The following is a 14,711-nucleotide window of genomic DNA, read 5'->3' as shown; positions in this document are numbered from 1 at the left end:
TATATATATATATATATATATATATAAATATACATATACATATATATATATATATATAAAGTTGCCCCTATATTTATAGTTAAATAATGAGTATTTTTAGAAACTCGGGGCACTAGACCGGTTAATTCTAGATTAAGATTAATTAAGAATAAGGATAGTATCCCTTCGTGTTTTGGAAACTGAGAGAAGACCACTTTGGACCAGGAGATTGAGAAGTAATGGAGTTATTTGTAAAGACAAGGCCAAGTCCACCCTTTTGGATTAAATCTAACATTAGAGAACCAAAAATATGTCTGATCAAGTATGTGTCACACCTCTTTTATTGCCTAACTACAACTTTTAGCTTTTAGAAAGACAGCCTGCATGGGGCACTGATACATACCAAGTGCTTTATATTGTTTTCATAATCATTTAACATATCTCTAATCTAGCTAATATTTGGGTCAAACCTACAGTGCTCCTTTACAGTTTTTGTTTCGTATTTCAACTTAAACAGCTTGAGCATAAAATCATTGCTTCACAAGCCTATAAGTGATTATTCATCAATCAAATAAATATTTCTGTTTGGTTTGTTAAGTTGCTTATAGGCCTTTTTAAGACTCTTTCTGTTGTACTATCTCCTCAGGACAGGAATTTAAAACCTTTTTGGGAATATTTATTTATATACTACCCAGGTGAGGTTTTAGCCTAAGGTTCATATTAGGCTGTACAAAATAAGCAGAAATAAATGGATTGCTCTAATAAGGATAGCTATGCAGGCCTGGTTCATTGTGAGATATATTCCAGACCTTTCAAAAGCACATTTGTTACTGGCTAACAAATTCTGCCTGTGCATAGAATTGATTCATTTGTAATTCAAACAGTGGGTAGAGACAGTGGAAGAGAGCTGATCAAAAGAGGAGCTTCAAAGCAGAACAGAAAACTGTGTCCCTTGCAGCCTGTTAGATGCAGCACCGTCTCTTTGAAGCTGGATTCTGGGCCAGAGGTGACCAGCGTAATGGACGGTATACACATTGTTGGTCTAGTCTCACCAGCAAAAGGAACTAGAGTCCAGTGTACCTCATCAAAAAAAACCACATTATAAGATGGGAGGGGGTAGAGAGGGGCATCTGTAATAATACATAAATTGCATGGCAAACAAACAAATTAAGTAAAATAAAAAAAAATAAAAAAGTCAAAAATTTTGCCTAACATCACTCAGTTGTGCCTCCAGTTACTGAATAGTTGCTATAGAAACAAAAAGCCTGCCACATGCATATTTATGACCATAGTCTTCCTAAAAGAGGTGGCTGTGCCACTTAGAGTTTTCCTTTGCATTTCCACTGCAGCATAAATGTAGCATGTTGATGAGCCTGCAACTGTAGGAAGCTGTACTCTCATTAACTCAAACGAACAGGCTTGTCTTCAGTCAGCACCATGAATCACGGTGACATTAAGTGTTTTATTCTTAAGCTGAAGTTTCCTATCATGAAGCGACTAAATATAACATACAGGCTTTAACATTCAAATTAATTATTTTTATTTCTATAAAGATATATCATTTTTTTTTATTAGCCTTGATTTGCATTTATGTTTGTGTTAACAGTGAATTTAATTTGTTATAATATTTCTAAAAAATAAATTCTTTTTTAAGAACACAATTAAAAAAGTGAAAGTTGTATTTCTCAGAAAAAAAAAGTGAAATATTTTACTTTTTTTTTATTTTGCTGAGTTTTAAACATATAGGCTTTATATTTACATCAGACTGGTGAACCCTGCAATGCCATGGTAATCTTACCTGGTACTTGTAATATTGACATTATGCTTACAGTGAGCGCAAAGGCCTGCTTAAAAAATAAAATCTGCATCTCTATAAACTTGTTTTAAGAAGAGAAGCAGGAAGTACACTAAAATACCTTGGCAGATGGCTGTGCTGATTTATTACTTCATAAAATACGGTAGACCAAAACCAACCAATGAAGCCTAGATGGAAATTCCACTGAATAAACTAGATTGCTTACCCTCATGCAATCAGAGCCTCATCTGTCTATGAAGCAGCTGTTTTGCGTTCAGCCACACGTGCTCTTAAACTAGTCAGCATCAGAGTCCTGCTTAAAAGACTTCAATCAACAGCTCAACCTGCCACCAACAAGAATCTGAGTTGGATCACATCAGACGTTCTGATGACCTTGATTCAACTCTCCTCCATTCCCTTCACCACCATCCTCGCATTATCATCCAGCTCCTTCTCCAGCTGCCGCTTTCCCCTATTGAAGTAATTCCCTGGACTCGCAATGGTTTCACAAGGCTTCTCCAACAGGTCCGGCAGAAGACCGCCATGTTGAGCCTTGTTCTGTCAGAGATTTTTTCCTAAGGGGAGTTTTTTATGAGCACCAAAGTCTTATTTTATTGTGCAATAACACTCCACTAATTGCATTCCTTCTTTTTGTGAGTTTTTTAGGTAGAAATTACATTACAATCTTACTTCCACATGAAAAAAGGAACTTGGACCACTGAGGACTGGCCAATTCCTTGTTCTCTCTAGCTCAAGTAAGACAGCTCTAACTCAAAGGACCCTAAATTGAAGAAAACTGTTGCAAATGCCTTGCACATTTCTGTGGGGTGGCTGTTGAAACTCTGATTCAAAGTGTAGCCTTAACTTTGAAAATCTCCCCAAGATTGTTTAATGAGCCCTTTCTTTCTTTTTTTACAATCCCCACTGAAATTAGTTATTTAGTTTTGCTTGTGCTGCTAAGTTTACTGTACTTCTTCCTTGTAGAGACTATAAAACGATCATAGTTGTTCCTTAGTTCAACATACAGTTTATTGAACAATTTCATGCTACTTAGAGAATAATCTTTGAAGTTAATTTCATTTTGAAGTTAATTACCAATTAGCTCTGAGTTAATATACAAATAAGAAAATCTGTCTTTTTTCCTAACAATATATTGGAACATTAATTGCATGATCCATTATTGCATTTTTTTGTTATCGTGGCATATTCAAATACTAGGGATGTCTCAATCTGACGCTAATATTGGAAATTGATCCGACATCAGCCAAGAAACAAATATTGGATTAAAATCCACCTGCAATTAAAATCTTCAATAAGCAAACTGATAAACACTTATCTTCATCTGTTTATGTTAAAGCAATCCATTGGTTAATAATAAACAGGTCAGTTGTTCTCATGCCCATTGTTGACTGTTTTCTCTGTTTGATCACTATCACTATACCCAAACTCTTTTAAATTACTAATTTGCAAAAAAAGTAATAAAAGCATGTATGATTCAGGCTGATACTGTATCAGGTCAATATCAGAAGAGCAACTCCCAAAGCTACAATATGTATACTATATGCAATATATAGTGTTGGATCAGAAATGTAAAAGTTGTATCTGGACATCCCCAAAAAATACAGGACAAAAATATCAGTTTTATATTTTATTTTCAAAATTCATTAAAGTCTTTTTAATATAGACATGTCGTTTATTTAATATACCATTAAGTCCCTTAACAGAATAAACTTTGAAAACTATTTCCAATACAGGCAGCTGGTGTTGCATGGTCTGAAATTACCAACACAGTTTAACAGAAGCCACTAAAAAGAGTTTAAGCCAGAGGAGAAAGGCCAAATACATTTAGCGTTAAAAGCTGCTTAATAGGGATAATGATGAGACTGTGGGTATCCACTCATGGCACTCAGGCACAGCTTCAGCTCAGCTGTTACTGTTGCAGCTACCATTACTTAACTTTCAAGGTTTATATAAAAAAATGAAGGCCTGTGTCTATTAGCCAGTGGCAGCCTGTTCCCTCAAGAGGCACGTAGTGTTACAGTATAAAGTTTTGAGCCAAAAGTTAATTGTATGCTGACAAGCCACCACAGGAAAGTGTTAATTTCCCCTCAGAATCAGATTTAGATCACCAGCACCCCATCGTTCACAAAGTGCTCAGACAAAAGGCCACAAAACAGCCAATTAAATAACCCCTAAAATCCTTTTTGCCTCTGCAGATGTGGAAATATAAATACTGAGCGCATTTCAGCAACAAATTCTGGGCCAAACATACAAATGAGTTCTAAAGGATTAATTATTCATGCTGGTAAAAAGAAGAAAGAAAGAAAATTCATAAGGATTTAAAAGGGATTACTTACTAAATTTACTTTGTTCATAATGCTTCAACAGCAAGGAGAAAACATAAAGGGTAAACACGTCATCACACTTCTTCACTCTGCCAGTGGAAATCTTTTAGAGGAAAAGCTCACGGTGCTATTACACTCAAAAACTAATCCTCCAAGGAAGCTGAATAACTAAAATCAATAATGTTTTATAACAAAAAGGATGGAACCAATTCCCAAGAAAGTTATTAAAATAGACTTTTTGAACTTCTTCTCTAAAGCATTTTTGTTTGTGGATCTTAAATGGCAGAGATCTTTGAAAACACATGGGAGCAGACACTATTGCTCTTGTGGAGAAAGCTGGACTTTCTGTCTGAAGCTCCAAATACAGTCAGTTCTAAGTGCTTGTGGCAGTTACACTTCTGCATAAAATGAATGTTAGGATCCCACTCAAAGCATTTTCAAATGACTGGTAGCAGAGTCCCTGTCTAAACTCAACTCATAGTTTGTGTTTGAAAATGTACAGTCTAAATTCTCAGCTGTATTAAAAAGGCTGACACTTATTTTGTTAATCTTGAAAAAAAGAATTTTGGTTTTAAACAATCAAAGCAAGCACACGTTTCACTAAAACATTTATTTTCTGTGAGTATGCCTACAGCAGTAAAGTCATTTAGAAAAAGAGAAAATATGCCATATATATAATGTTATTGAGGGGAACTGCTAAAAACATTATTATTGCCAGCATAAGACATACAGTATACAGAGATTGGATACTTGTAGGAATCCTAACTAGCTCTTTAAACATAAGCTATCTTGCAGAGACTGATATCGAGAAAAAAAAAGGCTGCTGCTGTGAAGAAAAACAAAAACAACAACATAAATACCCAAATGCCAATGAAATGTAGTATGCCATTTATTTCTTTTTAGGATGCTTTTACAAAGTTTTTTTTAGCATTTACACTTTTTTTTACTTTTATATATCTTTTTAATAGTGTATCAGACAATAATATGATTACCAAACTTTGTATCAAGTCATCTAAATCAGCGGCTACCAGCCTTTTTAATACCATGGTCCGGTTTAATGTCAGACAATATTTTTTTATGGAGCAGTCTGCCATTGTAGTACTCTCTGCTTCGCTATGGTAATGTTAAACATGCCTTTAAGATAAGACACCACAAAAACAAATTCCATGAAAACTGCATTTTAACAACTCACAATAGCAGTGAATCAGTTAGAGCTGCAAGCTTTATGCTGCAATGAGACAGTGGCGTTTAAAGCGGGAGGTATAACATGACCTACGGTGTCATGGTTGACATACATCAACATTTAGTCATACACAGACGAAACAGAGTGAATCTGTTTTTCACAATAAAACACCATTCAGTAGGAAAATAAATCAGTAGGAATAATGGAAATTACTTATTTTTTTTCAGTGGCTTTGTGCAAAATAACACAAGGACTGGTACTGGGCCAGGGGTTGGGGATCAATGGTCTAGGTTAAACTGAGCATTGGATATCTACGTAAATGACTCTAAGGAGCGATGGTGCCAGACTGGCTGAGAATCTGAGGAAACCTTTACATTTACACATTTACAAGTAATGGTAATAGAGATTAACCAGTTAATGATAGCTGTACAAAAAAAAAAAACAAACAAACAAAAAGAGCTGTTGTACAGTATACTGTTTGGGGAGGATGCCAATGCAAAGTAGCTCAAAACCATCGTTAAATAAAGAACTACCTTGAAGAAGCTGCACCAATGGTAGAATACTAAACCGAGCCACAGTGTTTTCCCCAAAGGTGAGGAAACTGAGCATGCAGGTGGCACAGTGGTCTGTGCGTTCGACCCATGTATGGGGGCCTTAGTCCTCGACGTGACCTGGGTTCGAATCCAGCCTGTGCTTCTTTCCCGCATGTCTCTCCCCCTCTGTCATACCCCCTTTCCTGTCAGTCTATTGTCCAAGAAACTAGCTACTAGTGCTGTAAAAAACCCCAAAAAGATCAGAAAAGTTACACAATCTTAGCAAAATTGGTGAAGGAAAATTCTGGAAAACATTGACTGGCCTGACACAACTAAATACAGAAAACCAAGAAAACCGAGAGAAGTTTGATGAACAATTGAAATGATCTGATCTTTTTGTTACTGTTTATTTGTTTAGTAAATAGCAATGACTTGTAATGAAGTAAGTTTGAAGTACAAAAAATAATCTTTGTTGTAGTTAAGCTACTTTTTGTCATTTTATGGTAGCTTAGTTTACTAAATTTCTCTGTTGAGTTGCTTCAGTGTGGTGATGTTTCATTTCATGTAGAATAACTTGTAGCTTAAATCACCACATTTTCTGAATAGTTCGCTCCACACTGCATGTAGTCTATTGCTTTTTTTTTACGCAAGCCTTGCTCTTTAATTGGATTTTTAAAACAAAATTTGGCGACGTATAGCTGGCGTGTAGAGGCCGCAGGCTGTAACCGACCTAAAAAAAGGAAAAGGAGGAGTACGATTCAAAAAGGAAAAACTTATATGTATAAAGTTAAAAATACCATTTTGATATTAATATAATGTAAAAATCTAAACAAGTTAATTGGATTTGCAGTTGGGTGTTAACTAAATAAATGAGCACATCATTGAGATAATCAGATGTTTGTATTCCTGTCATTTTCTATACTAGATGCGTGTCACCCCATGTCAGATATAGTTGGGATGCACCGATCCAATTTTTTTCCCTCTGATATGATACCAATATTTGAAGTTTAATGTGGGTCGATACCAATCCGATACCAAAAACAACACTGAATTATTACCTAAAAAATGTTTTATTGTGTGAAAAAAAAAAATTGGGATCATTCTTCTATGCATATGATTTGATATCACTTTTCCTAAAAAAAAAAAAAAAAAAAAAAAAAAATAGGAAACAACCTGAGTATAAATGTTATGACTCATTTATTTAACAACTGTGCACAAAATCTTAAAGCAAAAGTTCTGACATGGTCAACATTTGAAAAAAAAGTGTCATTATCATTATCAAGTATCATCACTGTGATTTTTTTGGCCTGTATAGTGTTACATTGAAAAATTTCACTTCTTCTTTGCTTCCATCAAAGTTAGCCACTTCCTGCTGCTTCCTTTTTGTTTCCCAAGTCCGATAATTTTAGCATGTTCCTTGTTATGAAACTTCTGGAGCAGTTTCATTAAGTTGGTGGTGTTATAGTTTGAAGATTTAACACCGCCCCTCAGAATATTTCTCCCTCAAATATTGCACGCCATTGGGCTAGTAGGCTGAGAGAGCGTGAAAAACCTCCACACCGCAGATCCTTTCGCTCGCTCCATCATAAATAATATGGCTGTGTTGTGTTATTGTGATGCCGCATGACGGCAGAGCATAGCATAGAGTTAGAATGAATAGATCGGCCCCTATATAGAGTCAATTGTAACCGATCTAGTTTTTTTCTTTATATCTGGACCGATAATGATAAAAATCGGTGCATCCCTTGTTTTCATGATGTAGGTCTAATCATAAATGAGATTAAGTTTGTTAATAACCCAACAGCAATTTAATGTGAACTCTGTGTAAGTTCAAGAACCATTCTAAAGCATTTCCTGAGTCGCTCACCTTTATTTTAGGAACAAAAAGAAGTTTTGGCTGGTAAAAAACCTCTGTGCATGGCGGCCGACAAAGTTAGCTTCAGGTATGGGGTGGTTGTATATAAGCTATAAATTATAGCCAATACATAAAATATTATTAAAATATTAATCCAAATAATATTTCCCTTAGGGACCCAATTTTGTCAGGGGCATTACTGAGCATTTGTAACAACATGGGAAGACATATTTGATGACGATTTAATGTTTACATCATTATAAACATGAATAAGTCTAAGAAAAAATTATTTAAATAGAAAAAGTTATATTCATGAGTCTGATGAGCTTTTCATGAAGATCGGATGGTGTTGACAAGGAAAATGAAATCAATATACTCTATTAAAATTCACATCATACACTTTAGATCAATCGCTTTGATGGCCGATGTTGAAAGTCTGACAGCATTTTTCCAATTAAGTAAATATGGTGTTTTTTTGTTTTTTTATCATGTGTGTTTCTAATGATTATGAACTCTTTGAGCCTGGCGTGAACCTGACCATCCTCCTACAGAAAGTGTTCTTTCAGCAGCATTTAAGGATCCTCTTTCATCTCAAAGAAAACCTGCACCTGGGAGCAGCTTAATCAAAGGTAGGAGGAACAGTGAGTGCTCAGATCTCCATGATAAGAGGACAAATATTAAGGAATAGCTCTGCAACAACCCTTCTGTCTTGGACCCATCTAAAAAGGCTTATCTCGCTAAAGACATATTAAACTGACCAGCGGTGTAATATAGCATTAACAACCAATCAGAAGGGCTTACATGCTTTAAATGTAAAACCTTCAAAAAGGTATTTTTGGAAAAGAACCAACAGCTATACAGATATGATTATAGAGAATCATATTCATGGCAGCTATTGAGTCTTACCTTTAAAACTAAGACAAATGCTATTGATTCCCCCAAGAGAATCTAACTGCATGAAGGAAAAACAATATCTGCTCACAACTCAGATTTATTTATTTCTAGCTTTAGGCATTCCTAGTTTAATTTATGGGTGTTGCACTGAGCTCAGTGAAGCGGCTGCCCACTCTTGCAAGTCACCAGAACGAAACAAACACAATAACAATGTAGCTCCCATTTTCATTTTAAAGTATGTCATGAATATTCATACAAATAGGCTGCCTGGATTCTGATTCAATTTAGTGAGCCTTTTATAATATCCCAACTATCAAGCATAGAATCTCACAGCTTGTGCAGAGCGATATTTTATCCACATGGTGCAAACAGCAGCAAATGCAGAAAGATTAAAAATACAATATATATACCATCCTCTGCCTCCTACTCTTTATATATTTGTACTTCTCAATCATTTTAAAAGAAAAAATAACAGCAATTTATATAAATAATTTGCTATCTTGTTTTTGTCACATGCAGAATTAAAAACACCAGGTTGACTAAGTGCCTGGAATTTAATTGATATTTTTATTTAATAAAAAACCTGCTAAGTAAACAACAGATGGCATGGTATGATAATAAGAGCCGATGAAACATCAGCAAATGACCTAAACTGAATCCTACCATTTTTATCTTAATATGAAGGAATGTGTGCAGAATGAGCAAATTATAACATTAACACATTATACTGATGTTAGCGGTGAAAATAAATAAAACATAAACGTGTCTTATTTATCTTTGTGTTATTTACTGTGACTGAGTTAGGACTGAGATATTTAACTGTGATACACACTAAGCTGTGTGAAAAAGGCTTGGTGTAAGCAAACAATGCTGACAACGGTGGATAAAAATGTGCAAATTCAAAATTAAGGATGGTGTTTAGTAGCACAGTGGAATTAACAACTGCAAATTGCAAGCTTTTTCATGGGGATTTAATATTAAATACTAAGGGGTGCATAAATGTGAGATAAAAATGCAATAATGCATGGTATTTAAATATTTCTACAAAGTAAAATCTTAGCGTGTCATGTGTTTTTATCCAGCCTTTTTACTCTGATACCCTGTGTTAAAAATAAAAACAGGCTAACCAACTGCCTTGTAAGTGAAAGAGTTACTAAACAGAAGTTATATGTGGGTCGCTTAATCTCTGTATAAATACAGTCGTTCTGAAAGGCTTTAGAAGTTTGTTTGATAATGTGAAAGATTAAACAGTATCTTAAATATGCAGAAACACAATAAATAGTTTGGTGATAAAGTTTAAAGAAGAGTTAGAAGAGGAAACTATAACCCAAGCTTTGAACATCATATAAAGCAAGGTTGTTATATCTTCTAGAAGTGGAGAGAGTATAGACCATTTGACAACTCTTAAAACTTGGCCTTCCAGCCACATGGAACGTTTGGAGAAGCTGCAAATATTCAGAGCTCCTGTAGGAGATTATCTGCACAGAGAACAATTAGGCATGCACTCCACCAATCTAGCCTTACTGGAATTATGGCAGGATGAAAACTATTGTTAAAGGAAACCTATTTAAAGCCCAGTTTGTAGTTTGCTGCAAACCATGTAGGGGACGCTGTTTCAAGGATTTCTGTTTAAATGCCAAGAAAATAACATTACAATCACAATTCTTGTTACCAGCATTATGCTATAGAGATGTTTTTTGTTCAACAGGGACAGAGAATCTTGTCAAAGTAGATGAGAAAACTGGTGAGCTATATGTAGGGCATCCTGAAAGAAAATGTGTGTTGTAGGCTGAAAAAGACAGACTGGGACTTAACATACAGCCAGATCTACAACGCTAGATTTCAGATCATAGGACATCTTGTTCTAAACATCTTCCAACCAATCAAGTGAAGACCTAAATGTATTTTTTTCTAAAAAATAAAAAACAAGGTTGTGGTTGTAACACTAGAAAAAGAGGATAATGTTTAACTATGGTGTTGATGTGACAAATGGCATAAAAATGGAAATGCTGGAATTAACATGCCAGTTAAAAATGTTTAATATAAAGATAAATAGTTCACTATTTGCATTCAATACATGGTAAAACACCATATTTATAAAACAGCTGTTTCTAAAATTGTTAGCATTACTGATAATGTAAAACGAAATAGTGTTTGAATTCATTTATGGGGGGAAAAAAAACATAAATAAATGTTTTTTTGTTTTTTTTCTCACTAAGTGAAGTCTTTGGCAAATATACACCAAGGACAGACTTCCAGTAAAATAAAACAACCCTAACATCCACATTTTAGATTAACTTGTATTTCTATGTTACATACATCTATGATTGTTGATGTATAGCTTAAAGAAGGCCTGGATGGCTTGTTTGGTTGGATTGTCTGGAGAAAAATCATGTCTCTACTTACTTTAGGCATAAAACATACAATACACACAAAATCAGGAAACACCAATTTTAAGATAAACAAACAATGAAGTGTATAAAATGTTGCATTGTGCCCACACAGCCTGTCAAAGCAGCAAAAATAAAGACATTTAAGAAATGTAATTGCCTCATAGCTCCATGTGACACGAGTCAGGTTTTCACACACTAGCGATTACATAGCTCCTCTTTATGCTTTCTCAAATAAGTTTGGACTTGGCTAAATATAAATCCTATGATGAATTCTAATCTGCTGTTTTACTTCATTTGTCCGTAATGGAGCAGTCTTGTTTTTAAACAACTTCCAGAAACCTGAGTTTGCATCTCTTACTTGCTGCACAAGTTAAACATAGAGAAGCATAGTTATTTATTTTTATTTTAATTATTAGTGGCCTTTTAATTTTTAGTGGCCTACATTGTTTTTGCAGTTTATTTATATATGGTGGTTAAGAGGAACTGGTGGAGATAACTCCAGCTGTTTGGAGCGTAATCCGCTGTAAATCTGACTGTTGCTCCTTCCTTCTTGAGAAAAGGTTGAGGACAGTGCAATCCGCCGAAAAAGACAACTTTCTAATTTGTATATGTTAATCATGATGATATGAAATGTAATGCAACTCTACTACAAGACGATGAAATATTGTTGAGTTTCAAAACTATAATGTATTTGAACTTGCATTATCATTTAATCACATCAAACAGTTAACTGAGTGAAAAGCTTGAGAAATAACATAAATAAATGTTTCACTCAGGCAGAGCATTGATGTGTTACTGCATCTATCATCCATTTTCAGCGTGAACAATCATTCTTCAATGTAAATAAAATCAAGAAGCTGTGGGCTTTGGTCTCTAATAAACTATATTTATTCAACCATACACTAATGCATTTGTAAGTGAATTATCTAATATAGGAACAATATTAACTTGTTATATATTTTCTATTTAATCTCACTTGGAAAACCCTGAACTCTGCCTTTAATAATTGTTTAGGGTAGAAGGGTGATGTTTTATTTCGTTTTTTGCTCATTTCAGACCAGAGTATTCAAGAACTCCAACACAGCACTCATCTACTTCCAACTCATTCCCCAGACAAGAAACATGTTTGTAGGCATAAAAACGAACCAATTAATTGTAAGTCCATAATGATGATAATTTATACTGTGAATGATCTTAGTGAGGTCATATTCTGCTTGATTTCTTATTAATTCCTCTTCCCACTGCGAAGGATTTTATTACTGCTTTCAATGAGGTAGATTTAACTTCTACAGCCGTGTGTTGGCAGCCTGATTACAGTTATTATTTTTAATAAAAGGTATTGGCCCTGGAATCATTTGGTCTTGTCCCGTGAATAGCTGGTTGCGCATGGCTAAGCTGTTCTCTATTGGGCTGCATAAACATTAATATCTGAAACACTTTAGGCAGCAGTCTGACCGAGGCCCCTTCTTTTCTATACAAAATGCAATCTGCTTCCAATCAGAGCTGACACCACTGTTTACTGCCTGACAGTCCTGCCAAACAGTACACAGCTCATGGTATGCAAGACAGTGAAAGATAGTGGCAGGCTCAGCCTAGACACTCAACAGGATGGAGTGACGCATTTCAGGGAAAGAAAATCTGTAGTGTGAGTAAGGATATATTCTGCTAGCTTTTCACAGAGGAAAGAGAGGGCTATCTCAGCTCCATCAGGACTGCTCACTCTTTCCCCAAATTAATTGAATGTCAGTCAAAAGGGAAAGTGAAACCGAGGTGAGAATGTGACTCATACCTTTGTATTAGAGTAGAGGTGGAAGATGGGCAGACGGGATTTAAAATTCAAACCTTTAAAGCTCAGGAGAATTCACTTAAGAAGTGAGGTGCCACCTAAATTTGGTTGTAAATATAAATTGATGTGTGGTCAAAAACTAAAACCTCAACTGAGATGCTCATACAACAAAGCCGGCTTTAAAGAGCATGGGCAAATAAGATTAGATTTTCTGATCCAAATTACTTGATATTTTCTGAATCACTCTATCAGTAACAACTTTGTAGAATGAAATCTTTGTAGGATTCAGTCATTAGCCATTTATTTTGCTTAAATTCCACACTAATGGACAAAGTTATTACCTGAGTAAAATTTGTTACACACTGTTGGACTTTGTGGCAAAGACAAATAATTTATAATAAAACTCAGCTATACACACAACACTGTGAAGGGATCAGATGACGAAAGACATTAAACATGATAAAGCTTAAAAAACAAAAACATTATTAACTCAGGGCAGACCTAATGCTGTTGTGTTGTATTATTATTTTTATATAAGAACAGAAATGTTTATATTAGTGAGAAAAAACACATCATTAAGTCGCTTCTTTAAAATAGGAAGGACAGTGTAATGCTACCAAACCTTTGCAAACTTTATAGTTAATTACATAACAAAATATATTAGAAATTTAATCAGTGGAATTATTTTTTTGGAAATAAAGCATAAAACATTAGGAAAAGAAACCCATTTCTGACTTGCAGTTTGATCTTTACCAATAATCATGAGTAAGGATCAATTTCAATATCATATGAATTAAAGTGAAAATCATGATGTGAAATTTCTTCTTAAATTCGGAGAAGCTTTTCAAACCACTTGGCACCATGAAAAAATATAATCAACACATTTGAAATTCAGTAGTACTTTTAAAACAATCGGTTGTTATGCAAGCTAATTAATGGTTAAAAAACATGTTTTGGATTTGGGGAAAAACACGAGGGCTGTTAACGACCAAAGGAAAAAACATGGAACACTTTAAAACCTTTATAATACAGACTGGTTGACGAGAAAGACCCAACGAGTTCATTGATATCTTATCCAGGACAAAGGAATCAAGAAACTCTAAGGCAGAGCAGGTCTTATTTGTTTCAGTTTAAGTCATTGTCATGATCTGACAACAAAAACAGACTGGTAAAAAATGGGATTAATGGGGGAGTTCCAATGCAAAAACTAATGCAGACCCAAAATAACAACCAAAAAGAAGTCCAGTTCAATTATTGATATCTACTGGTAATGATAAATAACCGAGGGAACCAGAAATTCTGTTCTATTTAGTTTTTAAAAAGCAAGAAGTATAAAATAATTTTGATGTGGAAATAAAGAATAGCCTACATAAGAGAGGAACCTGAGGAATATAGAGAGTTTGAGCAGAGAGGAATAATCTAAGATCCCTCTCTTTATGCTTAAATCCAGTGAAATGGTTCAGTAAAGAAGACTATAGAAGCTCCTCCACAGCTGGAGGCCCCCCATTTTCTTTTGTCTAAACCATTTTAGCACCATACAGACCAAATTACAATTAGGATTTTAATTTCTTTTCTAGAATGATTCTGCTCTGTTATTAAATAGCAATAAAAACATGTATTATGAGCACATTACATAGAATAGAAAGGAACATTTTAAGGGTTTACATTATTCTGTGAAATTTGTTGTCTTTCTTCCAGCCCACTTTTTTGCCACCTCAGACTCTTTGTATGTTTTGTATTTCGTAGCACGTGGGTGAAGAAGTATGTCAAAATGAAAATGAAACTTAACACAAAAAGTCTTACATTTAAACTGCCAACAAATTAACATAAAAGGAGATTAAATTAAGAAAGAAATCCAATCCTACCCTCTGTCTCCATCGTGTCATTTGGTGGTTCTTCATTGTTTTTTTCTTTAGGTTGCTCTGGCTCTGCTGGAAACAAAGAAAAT

At 34.7% G+C, this 14,711-nt stretch overlaps 1 protein-coding gene across 1 annotated transcript in view; it reads right to left on the bottom strand.

Annotated features, from left to right (window-relative positions):
- The window catches only part of LOC107084010 (O-acetyl-ADP-ribose deacetylase MACROD1-like), a 583,486-nt gene that overhangs the window by 12,473 nt on the left and 556,302 nt on the right, over nucleotides 1-14,711 (bottom strand). Inside the window, exon 13 of the mRNA XM_015373637.1 lies at nucleotides 14,629-14,694. Coding sequence (XP_015229123.1) covers nucleotides 14,629-14,694 — 66 coding nt within the window. The remainder of the gene's footprint in view (nucleotides 1-14,628; nucleotides 14,695-14,711) is intronic.

The sequence above is a fragment of the Cyprinodon variegatus genome, unplaced genomic scaffold (genome assembly GCF_000732505.1).
Source record: "Cyprinodon variegatus isolate N-32 unplaced genomic scaffold, C_variegatus-1.0 Scaffold90, whole genome shotgun sequence".
In the NCBI taxonomy this organism is placed as follows: Eukaryota; Metazoa; Chordata; class Actinopteri; order Cyprinodontiformes; family Cyprinodontidae; genus Cyprinodon; species Cyprinodon variegatus.
Note: the sequence above shows the minus strand (reverse complement) of the source record. Positions and strands in the feature narration are given on the sequence as shown.